Source organism: Callorhinus ursinus, unplaced genomic scaffold, assembly GCF_003265705.2.
Source record: "Callorhinus ursinus isolate GAN/ISIS: 27379988/994484 unplaced genomic scaffold, GSC_fseal_2.0 scaffold55, whole genome shotgun sequence".
Lineage (NCBI taxonomy): Eukaryota > Metazoa > Chordata > Mammalia > Carnivora > Otariidae > Callorhinus > Callorhinus ursinus.
This window is the reverse complement of record NW_027397117.1, coordinates 728,173-748,631: the sequence shown is the minus strand read 5'-3', so window position 1 is coordinate 748,631 and position 20,459 is coordinate 728,173. Positions and strand designations below refer to the sequence as shown.

Genomic DNA, 20,459 nt, shown 5'->3' with positions numbered 1-20,459 from the left:
CCGGGGCAGGACGCCTGGGTCGGGGGCTCGCTGGGGCGGGAGCAGAGCGGCCGCAGGCGCGGAGCTAAGGGCACGGGTCTGCCCCGCCGACCCCGGGTTCTGGGAGGCGCGGCTGGGTGCGCACCCGCGGGAGGAGTACCATTGTGGGAAAGGCTGGGGACCCGACGCTCCCTCCACCCGGTGGGGGAGGGGGGGCGCGTCCCAGTCTTGGGCGGGGGTTCAGAGCTGAGAGCACCGGTTCCTGCGAGGCAGCTGGCTTTGGACGCCGGGAAGGGGCTGGCGGAGGCAAGTTGCCTGCCTTCTCACAATCCCAGTACTTGTTCTAGAAGCCGGTTTTGTTCGTGTTGAGGAATCTGATGGGGGTACACGGAGTAAGAAACTTGGGGGTCTTCTAGCCCCCACTCTTTACTTTTCTAGGACTCCAAAAACCCAGAAATTGAACGTTTAGGGCACAGGATATGTGTGCAGGACCTGCATGCACTTTGACATCCTTCTTGTTTTTTGTTGTTTCTGGTTTTGACCTGTGATATAGGTTAGCCTGCATGGCAAAATTCGTTAGAACTCTAAAAGAGAGCTATCCCCCAGACTGAGGTGGTTCAGATTTGCAGCGAAGCCTTCAGGGCTTCTAGGAAGCAGGGGGGCAAGCTCCCTAGAGCAGAAGTCTGAGGCTGGCTGGCCTCTCCAACCTTGGACAGTGGTCTCAGTCCTGAGCCTCAGTGCCCTGACCTGTCAAAGGGGGGGGGTGATGAAGTCCCAGTTCCAAAGTCCTACAAATACAGGTGGTTATGTATCTTCCCTCACTTTCTTCCCAGTTCCATGAGATTAAAGATATTTTATTCACACAATGATCGGTGCCTTCTTTGTGCAGGTCAGCTGACTACACACTTTGCAAGACGAAAAGATGTGTTTGAGAGTTCCTGCCTCCTGGAGTTTATAGCTTTCAGCAGAGATAAGATGGGTACACAGTGTGGTGGTGTGTGAGGACCGGAGTGTTCAGAGCCTAGCCGGAAGAGTTTGGAAGAGGCAGAGCTCACTGTTAGCTGGGGGAATCAAGGAAGATTTGATGCAGAAGGTGACATGAGCTCAGCCTTGAAGGGCCCGTAGGATTTTAATAGGAAGAGATGTGAGATGGGGATGAAGCTGGTTCAGCAAGGGGAAAGGGGGGGGGGTCAGGTGTGTCAGGATGGAGGGTGTGGACTGCAGAGGTGGAGGAGACTAGGCCAGAGGGCTGGTTAGGAAGTGGTCAGGTTGTGAAGGGCCTTGAATGACACTCAAGAATTTGGATTTGGGGGCGCCTGGGTGGCTCAGTTGGTTAAGCGACTGCCTTCGGCTCAGGTCATGATCCTGGAGTCCCGGGATCGAGTCCTGCATCGGGCTCCCCGCTCAGCGGGGAGTCTGCTTCTCCCTCTGGCCCTCCCCCCTCTCATGTGCTCTCTCTCTCTCATTCTCTCTGTCTCAAATAAATAAATAAAATCTTTAAAAAAAAAAAAAGAATTTGGATTTGGGGCGCCCGGGTGGCTCAGTCAGTTGAGCATCCAGCTCTTGGTTTCAGCACGAGCTGGATGGTTAGAGGCTCTTGGTTAGAGCCTCTCATGGGCCCCAAGCTCAGTGGGGAGTCTGCTGGAAAGATTTTCTCCCTCTGACCCTCCCCCCAATGTGTGCAGGCATGCTCTCGCACTCTAAAATAAATAAAGAAATCTTTTAAAAAATTTTCTAAAAAAGGAAAGAGTGTAAAGAGTGGGGAGCACTCATTCATTCATTCATTTGAGAAATGAATATTCATCTAAGAAATATATATGAGTACCTCATGGTGGCCGGGATCTGGGGATGGAATGAAACAGACAAGAGGGCCTGCCCTGGTGGAGCTGACATTCTAGTGGCGAGGTGGGATGACCCCAAAAATGAAAAATAAAAGACCACGGCAATAAAGGACCAAGGAGAACAGGCGTGGAAGGGACCAGGAGTGTTGGAGGAGGCTGCACATTTTGATGGGGCGGTCGGGGAAGCCGTGCTGAGGGTGACTTGAATAAAGGCGGATGGAGGTGAGGGAGGGAACCCTAAGGTGGGGAGGGCATGATTAAAGAGGGGGTCAGGAGAGGGAGAAGCAAGATGCAGAGGCTGGTGTGCTTTCCGTGGAAAGTCATGAGGGCCTGACTTGTTCCGATCCTGCTCCTCTGCCCTCTGCCCACCTCCAGGCCCTGCTCTGGGGTCCCTCCTCAACCCTGGCATACTGACTCTCAGGCTGCACACCCCGCTATGCCCCGGGTCCCAGTTTCCCTCTCAGCACCCAGGCAGCTTCCCAGCCCTGCTTGGCCTTTGGAGCCCGATTCTGCTTCCCTCCCAGATCCCAGCTGTGGGACAAGCGCACACACACTCACGTCCACACACGTCCACACATGCGTTCTGTCCCGACCCCTCCCCCCCAGCATCTGCTCTCTGGTCCCCTGACTCCTGCGTCACTGCCCTGACCTGACCATGGAGAGGGGCCGGGGACAGATGGGGGGGGTGGGTAGACACCGCCTAAGGAGACGGAGGAGAGGAGGAGCCTTGTGGGCTGTGGGACCTGCTGCTTCCCTCATAGCAACTTGGAGGCCTGCCTTCACCCCTGCCTTCAAGGAAGGAGGGGAGATGGGCCATAAGCACCAGAGCCTAGGTGCTAGGGCCTGATGGACAGGGCTGGTGCTGGCTCATCCTCTGGGACTTTTGGAGAGAGCCCTCTGGTCGCAGCTTGGGAGAGAAGGGGCAGGAGAGGATCTTGGTCCACCCCACACCCACCCCCGAAGTTGTAGTAATCCTACCAGAGGGCAGTTTGGGGGCCATCTTCAACCCAGGTGCTCTTGGCTACTGCCCAGCAGGGTCCAGCTACCTGCCCTTGATATCAGGACCCTGAAAAACAGAGAAAAAACAGGAAGCTCCTTGGGGCTCCCCCTCTAACACCTCCCACCCCCTGCCAGTGCCCCCTCCATCTGCCTCCTTGTGTCCCTCTGGCATGGTGCTGGCCACTGCAGAGGGTCTCCTCCCTGACCGCTCCAGTCAATCCCCATCAGCTTTCCCATTGAATAGACTCGTTTGTGTCATGCTCCTGAGCAGGAGCCTGCCATGGGTCCCAGTGGCCCCAGAACTAAGACCCTCTGTGTTCTGCCATCCACCTACCTCTGCAGCCTATTCTCCCACTTTGCTCATTCCCAGTCCTTCCATGGCATGAACTCGGTTAGATGCTTCCTGCCTTTTGCTCACTCTGTGCTTTCCACCTGCATCACCTTCTCACACTATCTCCCCCCCTCCCCGTTCCTCAAAGCCCAACCCCAAGCCTTAAGCTCTTCTGTGAAGGCTTCCCTGATCGCCCCTGCAGAAAGTTCTCTCCTTCTGCACTGCCATCATTTAGGGATGTGGCTTAGGCCTCCTACCGACTGGGCCACCACACACAGCTTTCAAGATGGAGCACTGCACAACTCCAGGGGGCGCCATTCACACAGACTCGCTAGGAATGGTACTCTCTGAAGTCATGCAGCACGGGTGACCTGTTCATCAAAATGAGCAGAGGACAGTGTATGGCGGGACTCGTTCACCTTGGTACCCCCCAGGGACCCAGCAGTTGCCTATTTATGGTTATGTGTGGCTGGTATGAGGTGGTCCCTCCACTCCAGGCACCTCAGCCAGAGAATGGGAGATGTAGAGTGGGGAAGTGAGCCATTCATCCTCTGAGTGCTTGCGGGAGCCAGCCTGGACAACCCAGCTCTGGGATCTTGGGGGCCTGTGAAGCCTCCATCTGCTTCCTGAGCACAGCCACTGAGGCAGGGTCTGAAAAGGGATGGGTGTGACAGGAGGATGGCGGGGGTGGAGCAGGCTCTGCTCCATGGAGTCTTCCTGGCAGCCAGTTCAGACTGAAAGTCCAAGGAGAAGCAAATTTACAGCTCCCCTGAGCTGCCCCAGACCCCAAGGCAGCACGAAGCCCCAGCTGCCTGGAGTCGTGTTGGGGACAAAGGGGGGCCTCTGGGCCTCCCTTCAGTGGCTCCCGGCTTGGCTGGAGAGTTCAGCCAGTGGCCCACAAGACCTTCTGTGCTAGGAAGTGAGGTGGCCAGGGACTGTGGAGGGTGTGGTGGGGGAGGGCTTCCTGGCCCTTGGGGAATTGGGAAGGGAGCAAGAATACTGGAGAACAGATTCCTGCTGGAGAACCGAAGAAAGTCCTGTCCAAAGGCCGATTTGGAGAAACTGAGGCAAGGGCTGCTTGCTGGGCCATAAAGTAGCCAGGAGAACCGGACATCCAGGTGTCTTCTCTCAACAAGCATTGGCTCTGTAGCCCAGCAGCTTAAAGGGGGTTGTCCTGTAAACAGGGGAGCCCAGATTAGTGGCCTGAGCTCTGCCACTTGCTAGCAGCTGGCTTGGACGTGTGACTTGACTTCTGAGCCTACGGATGGCAGACGATAGTAACTGCTTCCCACGGCTGTCGTGGGTTATGTAACACCTGGAGGAGGGTGATCAATAAATTCTGGTTGTTATTACTGCACTCACTCTGCTTTAGTATCCCTCCTACTTGTCTTCACTTTGGAGGCCTAGAGACCAAATCTCCAGCATATTCTCCAGACCCCCTCCAGCACCCTCCCCTGTTCCCTCTGGGGAGCTGGGCACAGGCTCATGGCACCGTCTCTGCCTTTGTAGCTGCCCCGCCAAGCAACTCGCCCGAAGACATCACAAGAATAGTGGGGTGTGAATGGAGGTATCTCTGGGTATATGCGCTGACTGCACTTTGGAGAAACTTGCCCCTGAACACAACTGCATGAAATGGAGTCTGTGGGAGTTGCTGGTGGGTTAAGAGGCAGGTATCAAGCCTATAGGCTCTTTCTACTTAGAAGAATACAGGCCAAGATCTCCTCAAGGGAAGTTTATAGAGGCCTTAGACATGCTCGTAAGCATCCAAATTTAGTGAATACTTTCCCAAATGGTTCATGGTTCACTGAGAACCAACAAATACCCAGAACCTATTGCTTGACCCCATAGGCATCCCCTGATCTGTATATAAGGGAGCTTTTCTGCTTCTGTCTTATTTCATGAACCAGAAGATGAGTTTAATACTTTCAGGAAAGTGTATTTTTCTTGCAGCGAACAAAATTCACAGACTCTGAACTAGAAAGGATCGAGGAGGTCCCATGAAAGCGAAGGTCCACCCTCGGCTTGCAGTAGCAAGACATACGGTGTTTCTCGATAGAGCAGGGGCTTGTTATAGAGTGGACAGCAAGCTGCATCCGTCCGCGCAGCGATATTTATTAGTTACTGGATTGGGCAATGAAATCACTTCTCCTTGAGATTATCTCATCAGTCTGATAACTAACTGCCCTGATCACCCCACCTAGAGAACAGAGCAAAGCTTTGTAAAAAATTACTGTTTATTACAAAAACGATCTGTTATCATTGAGAATTAGGAAATATGGCTAAACCAAAACATAGGAATGAAAAGCACCCATAGGGGTGCCTGGATGGTTCAGTCGTTAATCATCTGCCTTCGGCTCAGGTCATGATCCCAGGGTCCTGGGATCGAGCCCCGCATCGGGCTCCCTGCTCCGCGGGAAGCCTGCTTCTCCCTCTTCCACTCCCCCTGCTTGTGTTCCCTCTCTCACTGTGTCTCTCTCTCAAAAAAATAAATAAAATCTCTTAAAAAATAAAGAAAAGAAAAAAAAAAAGCACCCATAGGGCGCCTGGGTGGCTCAGTTGATTGGGCGACTGCCTTCGGCTCGGGTCATGATCCCGGAGTCCTGGGATCGAGTCCCGCATCGGGCTCCCTGCTCAGCGGTGAGTCTGCTTCTCCCTCTGACCCTCCCCCCATCTCATGCTCTATCTCATTCTCTCTCTCAAATAAATAAATAAAATCTTTAAAAAAAAAAAGATTTTATTTATTTGAGAGAGTGAGAGAGAACATGAGCGGGGTGAGGGGCAGAAGGAGAAGCAGACTGCCCCCTGAGCAGGGAGCCCAAAGCAGGGCTCAATTCCGGGACCCCGGGATCACAACCCTAGCCGATGGCAGATGCCTAACTGACTGAGCCACCCAGGCGCCCCAGGAAGGCAGAGTCTTAAATGGTCGTGTCCAGACATCTTTCTTGGTGGGATCACTTTCACTTCACCCCAAACCTCCATGCAGTTGGACATCTGCTCCCTGGGGCACTACGTTGAGCGCAGACTTTTAGTCCAACTTCTCCAGAGGTTCAGGAGTTTACGGAACATGCCATTCTTTTGCCAGCTCCTGACCAAACACCAGGAACTCACCTGAGACAGAGTACAAGGACCTCCCTAGGTGGGTCATCACCCCATCCAAACCAGTTCGTGTGTCCTGAGGGCCTGTCTTCTTCCCTGCTGGGCAAACCACAAACATAAAAGCTAACAGAACTAGTAGCCTGGCCTTGTAAATCAAACACACACAAATCACCTTTCTTCCCCTCTCCCTATTCCCACGAAGAGGCCCGAAACCATTTTTTCACAAAATGACTCATACTAACCATAGCAGCTTTTTTTTTTTTTTTAAAGATTTTATTTATTTATTTGAGAGGGAGAGAATGAGAGATAGAGAGCACATGAGAGGGAAGAGGGTCAGAGGGAGAAGCAGACTCCCTGCTGAGCAGAGAGCCCAATGTGGGACTCCATCCCGGGACTCCAGGATCATGACATGAGCTGAAGGCAGTCGCTTAACCAACTGAGCCACCCAGGCGCCCAACCATAGCAGCTTTTACAGCTTAAAGAGCCCTATACTAATGCCAGGGACAGTTCCAAGCACTATGCCAATTACTTGTCTTCTTAAAATCCCGCCATACTCCCTATTGACTTTTTTTTAAAAAGATTTTATTTGACAGAGAGAGACACAGCGAGAGAGGGAACACAAGCAGGGGGAGTGGGAGAGGGAGAAGCAGGCTTCCCACTGAGCAAGAAGCCCGATGCGGGGCGCGATCCCAGGACCCTGGGACCATGACCTGAGCCGAAGGCAGACGCATAACGACTGAGCCACCCAGGCGCCCCGCCCTATTGACTTTTGAGGACCAGTTTATACCTTTCTGGGAAGGCCAGGCGCTTAACACAGATCCCTACAACTAACGCGTGCTCAATAATGCTATGGGTGATGAGCAGATGTCTGCATCCTCCTCCACAACAAAGCATTTCAATTCTGGCCTCTGCGGATCTGAATTTGGGGGTCACTTCAAACTCACTGTGGCTTCTGCCGCTGTTGAGTAAAAAGAAGGGGGGGCACTCATGTGGACACACCTTCTTCCCCTATCCCCAGCCCTGATGGAAGACACTTCAGTCAATAGGAGGCAGGGGAACAGTGGTAGTCGGCCTCCCTACGGGAGGGACTCGGAGTTCCCTGCCCTGCCCACCGTGCCGGGACTCCAGCAGATGCAGGAGCCTTCCCTACGCCCCCTACCTGCCCACACACGCAAAAGGGTGAGCTCCCGGACCCTCACTTCCTTCAGCAGCGAGGTCTAGGGGCTGTTTCGGCGGACCTGCCCCTGAGGGAAGCCCCACTGGCAAGCAGTGAGAGAAATGGAGTAGAAACAACAAATAGGCTGGGAGAGAGAGCTGCCAAAACAAATGCAAAAGAGTTGCCTGCCACCAGCTCTGCCGAGCCCAGGCCAGGAGCATGGAGAGACAAGAATACATACATGCAGGGAAACATCGTTCCAGCAAGCTCCCTGCTGGCTCCCCATGCTGCTACTGGGGGCTCTGGGGGCAAGGGGGCCTTGCAGTCGAGGCTGACAGGGGAACGAGGTGGGCGGTATGGAGGGCAGGGGGGATCTGAGAGAAATGCCTCTCATCTTGTCTTCCTTAAGTCTCCCCAGTGCCTCCTGCTTTCTAGCCACCCTGAGTGACCCTTAAGTCCCACAACACCCCCTGCCTATTTACGAACCCCCTTTGCACACGTGGACCCCTCTGCCAGATATGTCCTCTCTTCTCTTTGCCTGGCAAACTCCTATTCATCCTTCAATACCCAATGTCAAAGGTGAAGCATTTTGGACCCCACCCAGATGCTAGCCATCTCACTCTCCACATTTCCAAATCGTGTCTACTCTTACTTCTTTTTTTTTAATTTTATTTATTTGAGAGAGAGCGAGCACAAGAGGGGGTAGGGTCAGAGGGAGAAGCAGACTCCCTGCTGAGCAGGGAGCCCGATGTGGGACTCGATCCCGGTACTCCGGGATCATGAGCTGAGCCGAAGGCAGTCACTTAACCAACTGAGCCACCCAGGCACCCTCTACTCTTAATTCTTACATAACTCATCTCACTCACAAAAATGGGTATATCTACCTTCCCAGTGAAATGGGGGAGCTCCTTGAAGGCAGGGCCTTGGCCCAGAGTAGGCACTCCGCATGTTTGTTTGAATGAAGCACCAGTTCTCCTGTCAAGAGTCTGCTTTCTTGAGTTGCAGGCAGTCATCATCCAGTATCCAAGTCCCTCGACAGGCATACCCAAGCCTGAGGGAGGGATTTTGATAAATGAGAAGCCTGATTTTCAGACCCCCAAACCAAACTGCCTGCAAGCAAACTTGAGTAACATTCTGTTACTGTTAGATCAGAGGCTTTCAGACTCTTGTGATTTGGATCAACAGTAAAAAACACAATTTATATCGTAACTAGCACATGTGTAGTACACACAGATCTGTAACTGAAAAGCACCAACAAAACATGACCATTTCAGGTCCACTTCTGTAAAAAGAGAGAACTTTTAAAAGGCCCGGACCCAGTAAATTGATTTTGAGACCCACAAATGGATCACCACCCACTCTGATAAACATTGCTTTAGATGACTCTAGCTTGATAAACATGAGAAATCAGATCCCTTTACAAATATCTGAACAAAAAATACTTATTATCTGTGTGCCCGGTAATTCAGGCAGGAGGCACTCCCTTCCCACTAGAGCAGCCCACCCAGGAGGGTCTAAAGAACTCTGGACCACAGCTGCTTGGAACCACTTGGGCCCAGCAGGACTGGGAATCAAATGAAGCAGTGTGTTAGTCCCTATCACAGAGCCTGACACAAAGGAGGTCCCAGTCTTTGCTCCCTTCGTCTTTAAATGCTCACCTCCCTCGTCCTGGGAACCGCCACCAAGAAGCCTGATGCTTCCTGAGTTACAACCATCCCAGCTGCGCTTTCAGCAGGTAAAAGTATATACCTTATCCACTCGGCCTGCCTCTGAGAGTACAAAAAAATTTAAAGCAAACACTGGGATTCTCAGGCTTTTGCTTGTACTGAAGTTTGTTTTGTTACACTGTCCGTAGTACTATCTCTGCTCTCTGCAAAGGCAAGAAACACCTGGGGGTCCCTCCTGTATGTAAATACTTGCAAAGGTGCCTACTCTCCCTTTCCCCGTACATACAGAATTTACACAGGGCAGAGACAGTGGCAGTGGGGTGGCTGCATACTAACACAACTTGGTAGTTTTTATTGTCTAGGACAATGGTTACAGACCACAAAGACTCGCAAAGACCCATTGCTTGGGCCCAACAAGAGACAATACTCTCCCTCGCAGTTCAGAGTCCTCTGGGCTGTAAGGGGACAGGCTTTTTCTTACGTGGCTCTGGTAGAAGGTCCATGACTGTACTCAGTACAAGAAGAGCCATAGCTGAGCCTACTTATGTGGGGGTGGGTGGATAAGGTGGCCATCCTCATTGCCATTACTTGGGTGCAACCCTGAAGACCCGGATGTGGATGGCCGAGTTGTTGCGGATGCGGGTCAGAGGCTCTCGTGTATCAGTCTCTGGTTCCAGCTCATCGACAAGCTCCACGGTGGAGGTATTGGCAGCCACCTGCAAGGACCCGAAGCTGCCTGCCTGAAGCTGTAGGGCAATGTTGATGGCACGGTTGATGGCCAGGCCCAAGCCATGAATGTAGATCTCACTGCATGAATTCTGACCCCGAGCCCCTCCGTCCAGAAGCTTTTGGCAGCGAGCCAACTGGGCCTTAAAGTCAGTCTTCATGTTGACATAAATGTCATTGGGCCTCCGGGGCAGGCGGTGGGGGAGCCGCTTCCGAAGGGTATACTCCACCGGATCCAGCTCAGCCTCGACGGCCCCGCGGGGCTCTCGGTTTTCCGCCATGCTGTGTGCCCTGACGCGGGGAAGAGAGATCAGAGTGAGGCGACAAGAGACTTTGTTGCCTTTGCCACCCCGTTTCCAGCCCAAACGGTGCAGAGAGGAAGGGACGCACTCAAACGCCCTCCTGCCTTAGTTCCCTCCCACTCACCTCAAGCTCCCGGATCTCCCTCACCCCCAGTTCCTATTCATTGAGGGCATCGCCCCCAGCCTCAGGCCCCTCCACCCGCTCCCTTCCCCCGCGCCTACACTCTCCAGTCCACAGTCCTCTTCCCGAGCACGCGGCCCGCTCCGGGCCAAGCCACTCAAGCGCTGCGCCCACCCGCTCGGACTGAGCTCGCGGCGCCGGACACGCAGGACCGAGGAAGAGAAGAAACGCGGCGCGCCGGAGGATCGCGAGACCGCGGCCGCCCTTACGGCTGGGGGGGGGGGGGGGGGAATCCCGAAAGGGCTGCGCAGTGCGCACGCGCGCCCGCCCCCCGCGATCCACGAATCGCCTTCCCGGCCTCCGTTCTCCCCGCCCCTCTGGGCGTTCGCGCGACCGTGCGGTGTGTCTAAGTAACGCGAGAGCGCTGGGAGACCGGCTCCACCATATGTACGCCACGCAAGCGGGGTGCGGAGGCAGGAGGCGTGTACTAAGTCAAAGCTCGGGAGGGTAAGCTTTCCTAGGTCAGTCCAAGTTCTTGGACCCTACGGAGGGGTCCTGAAGGGGAGAAGGGGAGAAAGGAGACTTTTCTAGAAGCGCGGAGGATTTGGGGTAGGGGCTTACAAAGACAGCCGGGAGGGTTCAAGAAGGTTAAGGGACCTAAAGGCAGGGGTGGACTCCCGCGTCCGTCGCAGTACCTCTGGTCAGAGGAGGCGTGGCTGAGTTGGCAGAACCGATCTCCCGCCCAAGGTCCCTGCTGCCCAGAGACTGAGTGGGGGATTGAGGGGTGAGGCTGGGCGCTCGGCAGACGCCGCCGCCTCTGGTCTCCCCTGTAGGACACGGGGACCCGTTCTTCTCCCCTGTGTCTTGCAAGGGCTGACCCCTCAAGTCAGCCTTTGGGGCCCCAGGCTATGAACCGTAGGCCCTACCTTCACGGCTCCCCCGAGAGCACGCTGACCCACCCACACCCCTCAACCTTTACCGATCAGCTAGCTCATCGGCCTCTGTCCACCCCAGCAGGGACGTGCGCCCCCTGGCGGGCAGGGCGGGACGGCGCCTGGAGGTTCGTGGCTCCCAAGGGCCAGTAGGGAGGAGTTTCCTCTGGCCAGACTGGTATAGCTTCGGGAGAGTTCCCTTCAAAAATGAGTTAGACCTGCACTGGGGACCTAGAACTCTTCCCTACTTGAGTTGTCCCAACACTCAAATAGGGAATGATAATTCCTGTTTTGCAGCTGTGAAACCCAGTATAACCCTGTGAACTGTAAGCCTACACATGAGAGTTGGCATTTTTATGACCCCATTTGACTGGAGGTTGGAAGGGGGTCAGGTTCCTGAGAACTTCGCTCCCAGCACCATTTAAATCCTGTAGTTCTCCTTTTAGCTTCAGATTCTTTCATTAATCACAAGTTTGGGGGTTTATGTGGGGGTAAGGAGGAAAAGCTGGCCACAACCCTATTCAGCCTCCTTGAGCTGAGTTGTTTTAAGATTTTATTTATTTATTTGACAGAGAGAGAGCGCGCACAAGCAGGGGGAACTGCAGGCAGAGGGAGAGGGAGAAGCAGGCTCCCCGCGGAGCAGGGAGCTGGATGCAGGGCTCTATCCCAGGACCCTGAGATCATGACATGAGCTGAAGGCAGATGCTTAACAGACTGAGCCACCCAGGTGCCCCTGAGCTGAGTTTTGATGGATAAACAGGAGTTCTTCAGGGAACCAAGTATTCTGGAAACACTGAAGGGTATTTTTAAAAGAATGGAAGTGTAATCTAAGCTTCCACCTCAAGGAACTAGAAAATGAAGAGCCAAATAAACCCAAAGGGAAGAGAAGTGAGGAAATAATAAAGAACAAAAACCAATAAAACTGAACACAAAAACAGTAGAGAAACTCGATGTAAAAGGTGGTTCTTTGCAAAGATCAATAAAGTTGATAAGCATCTAGCAAGACTGACAAAAAAGAAGAACAAGAGAAGGAAAACTGGAGGTGCCTGGCCAGCTCAGTAGAGCATGCAACTCTTGATCGGGGGTTATTAGTTTGAGCCCCATGTTGGGTGTAGAGGTTACTTTAAAAACATCTTAAAAAGAAGGAAGACTCAAATTATGATTACCAGAAACGAAAGCAGGGATAGCACTAAAGATCCTCATATGCAAAAGATACTTAGAGAATATTACAGGCATGCCTTAGAGATATTGTGGGTTGGGTTCCAAACCACTGCAATAAAGTGAATATCACAATAAAATGAGTCAAATTTTTTTTTGGTTTCCCAGTACATACAAAATTTATGTTTACACCATACGTAGTTTATTAAGTTTGCAATGGCATTATGTCTAAAGAAAAGTAATTTAAAAAATGCTTTATTGATGAAAAATGCTAATCATCATCTGAGCTTTCAGTGAGTTGTAATAACTGATTACAGATCACCATAACAAATATAAGAAGTTTGAAATATCAAGAGAATTACCAAAATGACAGACACAGAAGTAGGCAAATGCGGGGCGCCTGGGTGGCTCAGTCGGTTAAGCATCTGCCTTCAGCTCAGGTCATGATCTCAAGGTCCTGGGATCATCCTTGTGGGGCTTCCCTGCTCAGTGGCCTGCTTCTCCCCTCTCCCCCTTGTGCAGGAGCACTCCCTCTCTCAAATACCAATTTTTTTTATTTATTTATTTTTTATTTATTTTATTTTTTATTTATTTTTTTTATTTTTTTTTTTTAAAGATTTTATTTATTTATTTGACAGAGAGAGACACAGCGAGAGAGGGAACACAGGCAGGGGGAGTGGCAGAGGGAGAAGCAGGCTTCCCGCTGAGCAGGGAGCCCGATGTGGGGCTCGATCCCAGGACCCTGGGATCATGACCTGAGCCGAAGGCAGACGCTTAACGACTGAGCCACCCAGGTGCCCGAAATACCAATTTTTTTTAAATAGACTTTATTCTTTTTTTAAAAAAAAGTATTCATTCATTTGACAGAGAATACAAGCAAGGGGACCATCAGGCAGAGGGAGAAGGAGAAGCAGAAGCAGGCTCCTTAGCAGGGAGCCTGATGCTTGATTCCAGGACCCTGGGATCATGACCTGAGCTGAAGGCAGATGCTCAGCCACTGAGCCACCCAGGTGTCCCAATAAATAAAATCTTTTTTTTTTAAGAAGTAAACAGATGCTGTTGGAAAAGTGGTGCTGACAGGATTGCGACAAATGTTCAACTTGTAAAAATTGCAGTACTTACAAAGTACAATAAAATAAGTTATGCCTGTACAAACAACTCTTTATATACAAATTCAGCAACTTAGATGAAATGGACCAATTTCCTAGGCAACCACAACCTACCAAACTTACCTGAGATGAAGCAGATCATCTGAATAGTCCTGTAATTATTCAAGTAATTACATTCATAGTTAAAAAAATAAACCTTTAAAAAAGAAATATCTAGGTCCACATTTCAGTGGTGAACTCTACCAAAAAAAAAAAAAAAAAAACAAATTATACACAATCTCTTTTCTATAGAGGAGGAACATTTCCTAACTAATTTTATTTTATTTTATTTTTATTTATTTATTTTTTAAAGATTTATTTGACAGCAAGAGAGGGCACACAAGCAGGGGGAGTGGGAGAGGGAGAAGCAGGCTTCCTGCGGAGCAGGGAGCCTGATGTGGGGCTCGATCCCAGGACCCTGAGATCATGACCTGAGCCGAAGGCAGATGCTTAACAACTGAGCCACCCAGGCGCCCCTCCTAACTAATTTTATGAGACCAAAACCAGACAAAGATTATACAAATGAAAGCTACAGACCAAAATTTCTCATGAACAAAGACGTAAAAATTCTCAACAAAATTCTAGCAAACTGCATCCAGCAGTATAAAAAAAGAATTATAAATCATAACAAAGTAGAGTTTACTCCAAAGTTGCCGGACTGGTTCAATATAAGAAAACCAATTGCTCTCATTTACCATATTAACAGGCTAAACAAACAATGTATATGATCATACCAATCAATACAGAAAGAAACATTTAACATAATTTAGTATTCATTTATGAAAAAAAACTCAGCAAAGAATAGAAGGAACTTCCTCAACCTGCTAAAGAACATCTACAGAGGGGTGCCTAGGTGGCTCAGTCAGTTAAGTGTCTGCCTTTGGCTTAGGTCATGATCTCAGGGCCTGGGATCAAAACCAGAGCCCCATGAGCCCAAAGCCCCATGAGCCAAGAGCCCCAGGAGTCCCACTGCAGGCTCCCTGCTCAGTGGGGAGCCTGCTTCTCCCTTTCCCTCTGCTGCTCCCACTGATTGTGCTCTCTGTCAAATAAATAAAATCTTTTTTAAAAAAGTCTACAGAAACCCTACAGCTATAATCATACTTAATGGTGTAAGACCAGACAGTTTTCTCTTAAAATCAGGAACCCTCTCTCGTGGTTAAAGTCCCAACCAGTTCAATAAGGCAAGGAAAAGATTAGAAAGGAAGATATAAAACTCTCTGTTTGCAGATGGCATGACTGTATATATAAAAAGTCCCAAGGAATCTACAAAGAACTTGTATAATTAATAAATGGGTTTAGCAAGTTTAACAGGATACAAGATTAACATACAAAAATCAACTGTATTTATATATACTGTCAATAAATAATTGGACACCAAAATTTAAAATACAATACTATTTACACGGGGGGGGGAATACAGGGGGTAAGGAGGGAAGTAGAAGGAGGGAGAAATATTTAGGTGTAAGTCTGACAAAACATGTATATAGAATCTGTATGCTAAAAACTACAAAACCCTGATGAAGAACTTAAAGAAGATCTAAATTAATGGAGAGATGTCCATATGTCCATGTATTGGAAGACTGAACATAATAAAGATACCAATTCCCTCCAAACTGAACTCCAGATTTAAGGCGATTCCTATGAAAATCCCAGCAAGAATCTCTGTAGTTACAGACAGCTTCATTATAAAGTTAACATGGAAGGGCAAGGGAAGTTAAAGCAATTTTGAAAAAGTTGGAATCGTGCTGATTTTAAGACTTACTACTACATAAATACAATATCAAGACAGTGTGGTATCTGCCAAGGGATAGACACACAAATCAATAAATTGGAATAGAGAACCCAGAAATAGATTCACACCAACACAGCCAGACAAAGGTGCAAAAGCAGTTGAAGGGAAAGAATAAGTCTTTTCAGCAAGTGGTGCTGAAACAATTTGATAAAGCAAAGAATTGAACCTTAGCCCTACACAAAAAAATTAACACAAAATGGATCATAGGTCTAAATAATAAAATTATGAAACTTTTAGAAGAAAATATAGGAAAAAATCTTCATGAACATAGGGTCAGGTGAAGAGTTCTTAAGAAACAACACGAAAAGCACAATCTATTAAGAAAATTGATATTTTATCAATTATATCTCATAATGTGGCAAAAAGCGGAAAAATCAAAAACTTTCACTCTGTGAAAGACCATATTCAGAGAATGAAAAGAGAAGCCATAGACTGGGAGAAAATACTTGCAAATTACTTATCAGACAAAGGACTTGTATCCCGAATAGAACTCTCTAAACTCAAGAGTTAGAGGGGCGCCTGGGGGGCTCAGACGGTTAAGCATCTGCCTTCAGCTCGGGTCGTGATCCCAGGGTCTTGGGATCGATCTCTGCCTGCATCAGGCTCCCTGCTCAGCAGGGAACCTGCTTCTCCCTCTCCCTCTGCCTGCTTCTTCCCCTGCTTGTACACTCTCTCTGTCAAAAATAAATAAAAAATCTTTAAAAAAAAATAAAAAATAAACTCAAAGAGTTAGAAAACAAACAACCCGATTAGAAAATGGGCAAAAGTCTTGAACAAACACTTTGGCAAAGAGGGTATAAGGATGGCAAGTAAGCACATAAGATAGTCAACATTGTTAGCCACTAAGGAAACGCAAATTAAAACCATGACAAGGGGGTGCCTGGGTGGCTCAGGTGGTTAAGTGTCTGCCTTCGGCTCAGGTCATGATCCCGGGGTCCTGGGATCGAGTCCCATGTCGGGCTCCCTGCTCCTTGGGAGCCTGCTTCTCCCTCTGCCTCTCTCTCTCTCTCTCTCTCTCTCTCTCTTTGTCTTTTATGAATAAATAAATAAAATCTTTAAAAAAAATAAAAACAAAAAAATAAAATGAAATCATGACAAGGTACCACCACGTGCCTAGTAGAATGTCTACAAGGAAGAGTCTTGACGATACCAAGTATTGAAGAGAATGTCTCACATACTGCCAGTGGGAATGTTAAATGGTCCAGGTACTCTGGAAAATAGTTTGGCAGTTTCTTCTAAAATTAACCACCAGACATACACTCAGCATACGACCCAGGAAGAGCACTCAAAGGCATTTAAAAACCTGTTCATGAATGTCTATAGCAGTTTTGTTTGTAGTAGCCCTGAACTGGAAACACCCCAGGTGTCTTTCAGTCGGGGAATGGTTAAACAAAATGGCACATCCATACCATGGAAAAGTCCTCAGCGGTAAAAGGTGGATCAAAAAGACTTGACAGGCTGTTGGAATACTAGCTACATCACAGAACACCATGCTGAGCAACTCGTGGAAGGCAAACAAGATGAGCAAAATAGTGTGCCCAGTGCTAAATGGGGAGCATGTACGGGATTCAGTGGAACCCCAAGGAGGAATAGTCAGTATGACCTTGGGGAGATCTAAGGTTTTCCAAAGGAAGCAGTGGCTAAGCTGAGATAGGAATGTCTAGCAGTGGGGCTCATAGTCAGTGCAGTCCATCCTGATAATAGTGGAGAGGTCTGGAAGGACTGAGTCCTGTGAGTTAAGGAAGAAAGAAGGAACCAGCAAAGGACTCAGAGCAGCTGGTGAGATGGGAGGAAACCCAGGGAGTATGGTGTCCTGGAAACGAGGTGAAGAAAGCATTTCCTGGAGGAGGGAGTGACCAGCCTGTGACATATACCGCTGACAGGCCATGTAAGATAATGGACCAGTGGATTCAGCAAAGTGTAGGTCATTGATGACTTGACAAGCTGTTACATTTGATAGACTGAAAAACTTAGCTCATGGCAGAAAGTAATTCTGAATGCAACAAATTCATTTTGAGGCCCGTTTTGTCTGATAATTAACAATAAACATAGTTTATGAACGATTATCAGTCCAGGGGCATCTGGGTGGCTCAGTTGGTTAAGCGTCTGCCTTTGGCTTGCTGGTCATGATCCCTGGGTCTTGGGTTTGAGCCCCATGTGGGGCTCCCTACTCAGTGGGGAGTCTGCTTCTCCCTCTGCCTCTCCCTCTGCCCCTCTTGCCCTGCTTGTGTTCTCTATCTCAAATAAATAAAATCTTTTTTTTTTTTTTAAGGAGAGAGAGAGGGCATGAGCCAGGAGGAGAGGCAGAGGGAGAGGGAGAAGCAGACTCCTTGCTGAACAGGGAGCCCAGTGTGGGGCTCAGGTCCAGGAACCCTGTGATCATGACCTGAGCCAAAGGCAGATGCTTAACTGAGCCCCCCAGGCACCCCAATAAATCAAATCTTTAAAAATTTTTTTAAAAAGGAACTATCACTCCTTTACTCAGGGTATGTGTCTTTTCATGAGATCTGAAGTATGTTTTCTAAACTTTGACATCCAGATAAATATAAAGGCTCATGATATAGGTGGGTGAAGTCAGGCACTGTAATAAGCTAATTTGACATTAAGATGGCCCTTATCTTTTTGCATTTCGTTGAAGGCAAACACCAGAGAGGCACTGCCATTAGGAAAAAAAGGCAGAGCTTGGCTTTTTAGACTTGAAACCTCCCTTTCATCTCAATTAATCCCCTAACCAAATCTTTCTTTAGTTCAAGAGCGTGCCAATTTACTTATTTAAGTGTTTATTTGAGGGAGAGAGAGCACAAGCAGGGGGAGCGGCAGGCAGAGGGAGAGGAGGAAGCAGGCTCCCCGCCGAGCTGGGAGCCCGACGTGGGGCCCGATCCCAGGACCCTGGGATCATGACCTGAGCCGAAGGCAGATGCTCAACGACTGAGCCACCCAGGCGCCCCACAAAAATATTTTTTTAAAGATTTTATTTATTTATTTGAGAGAGAGAGAATGAGAGATAGAGAGCACAAGAGGGAAGAGGGTCAGAGGGAGAAGCAGACTCCTTGCTGAGCAGGGAGCCCGATGTGGGACTCGATTCCGGGACTCCAGGATCATGACCTGAGCCGAAGGCAGTCGCTTAACCAACTGAGCCACCCAGGCACCCCACAAAAATATTTTAGATCTAAGTGATCTTTTGGTAATTCTTTTTCATTCCGTATGGGAGATGCACAGTTCTGATTTCAGTTTCCTTTCTCAAAGAGGGCGCTTAACAGATTCAATTCCACAGTGTCTTCAGCAATAGGGGCAGCAGCATCTTTCCCAACTTGACAGTGGGAGGAGATTACTTGGCCAGGGTCACAAGCTGGAACACAAGGCACCCTCGGTGATCACTCCAATCTTGTACCCTGGAGTCCAGCGTGTGCTCCTTGCCAGACTGCATCTAATGGGTTCTACTCTCAGATCAAACACATTTTTATGGTGGCATTCAAAGCCCTCAGCTGAAGTTCTGCTCCCCTTCACACCCAAATAGCAATCCAGGTACTCTTCTCCCATCAGCCTGGATTGCGGCTATTGTAAAGCTGACCCCCACTTTTCCTAAACCTACCCAAATGCCTTCCATCCAGCTGAGCACAGGCCCCCACCATCCCCTACAGACAGCATTCCCATCCCCTACAGACAGCATTCCACAGAGGGCCCCCCTTCCCCTATACCATTTCTCCACCAAAATTTGCAATCTGGCATTTGCTAATTAACAATTAAAACATGCTAAGACCTTACTCATTCAGAGATTAGGCTGCTGGGAACTTGAATCGCTCAGGACACACTCTAGAAAAGTTAAAAACAAACAAAAAGCAACAACAGATTTTGAGTAACAAAAAACTGTTGTCTGTTTACGAACTTTAGGTGAAGAATTCTCACCCAAGCCTGGATTCTATTGATACATTTTTATACAGTGTTAACAATCTGAACATTGTCCACCCTGTTGGAACCAGAAGCCCCTGTCAGCTAACATTTGTGGAGTACTTGCCCTGTGCCAAGCACTATGTTAAATGCTTTACCATACATTCCAGAGACGGAAGAGATTATTTCCAAGGCCACAGGCAGTAATGAATAACACCCGCATGGGAACCCTTGCTTTAAACAATTGCCATTTTCCAGCGTCCGAGCAAGCTGGGAGACTGGCAGCATTAAGACAGAAGTCCTGACTGCAAGAAAGTGAAAGGAACTGAAAAAACAGACCCTAAAACTACAAGTGCATAGAAGCCTGGGGAACACTCAGTGCAGGAACAAAGGGCCTTCTGGTAGCTCCTGAGGTCTGTGCTCAAATATGGCACAACACAAGGGCCTCAAGTTCTCAGTCTGACTTTACTTTTCCCTGTCCTGAGAAAGATTACATTGTGTTTGCTAACAGCTGTTTCAGGACGCTGGAAAGTGAAATATACATTCTGGAATTAACTATCCAAAGAAAAAAAAGGTGAAAATACACAGGGGGCAAAAAAACAAACTTTTCGTCCCCAAAAGTTCAGGGATTTGGAAGTATTTCTTGGAAAACCACTTTCTTCAAACAAAGGAGGTGTCAATCTACTTCTCACATTTGCATAATAATTTCTCTTTTCACAGCTTTTCATATTCACCTATTTTAATTCTTTCAGCACTCCGGGAAGGAGAAGCGTGGGGATCGGGGTGGGGTGGAGAACAGCATTAACACCTGGCTGTAAAAGTGAAACGGAGGTCGAAAGCATCAACTGCTTTCTCCCGGGGTCTAGAAGCTAGTCAGTGGCGGAGCCAGATGGAATGGGTCTCACCAGTCAGCACTGCCTCGGACAGTGTCCAAATCATTAATTCCTCACTTATTTCACATATCCCAGGACGTCTGATGAACGCACCTCGGGATTATATGTTATCTCCTTCAATCCAGGCGGGCTTCCTGGAGGAAGCCGACTGGCGAGGCAAGCCCTGCGATGCCACCTGCGGCGGCCTCCGTCGCGACGGTCGCGCGTCACGTGCCGGGGAACAGCCGGGGAGCGCCCCGGGGGGACCCGCGACACCCCCCCTCCGGCCCGCTGCAGGCCCTGCATCACGTGACGAGCCAGGCCCCGGGTCACGTGCCGGGGGGGGTCGGGGGCGGCGGGCGTCCGGGCTCCCCACTGAGCAGGCGGGGCGGGCGCGAGGCCGTGCGGGTGGCTAGGGGCCAGAGCCGTGGAGGGGGCCTGGGCGGCGGCG

At 49.5% G+C, this 20,459-nt stretch overlaps 1 protein-coding gene across 2 annotated transcripts; it reads right to left on the bottom strand.

Annotated features, from left to right (window-relative positions):
- Nucleotides 1-9,382: 9,382 nt before the first annotated feature.
- Nucleotides 9,383-10,515, bottom strand: POP7 (POP7 homolog, ribonuclease P/MRP subunit). Of its 2 annotated transcripts, none has more exons than XM_025864725.2 (2): nt 10,222-10,515; nt 9,383-10,086 (listed from the first exon to the last, which is right to left on the bottom strand). In XM_025864725.2, exon 2 carries the CDS (start codon nt 10,074-10,076, stop codon nt 9,654-9,656), a length of 423 nt encoding a protein of 140 aa, XP_025720510.1. In that variant the 5' UTR covers nt 10,077-10,086; nt 10,222-10,515; the 3' UTR covers nt 9,383-9,653. The 2 variants fall into 2 exon arrangements, with proteins under 2 accessions (XP_025720510.1, XP_025720509.1); XM_025864724.2 differs by having other exon boundaries at nt 10,320-10,514.
- Between the last annotated feature and the right edge of the window lie 9,944 nt (nt 10,516-20,459).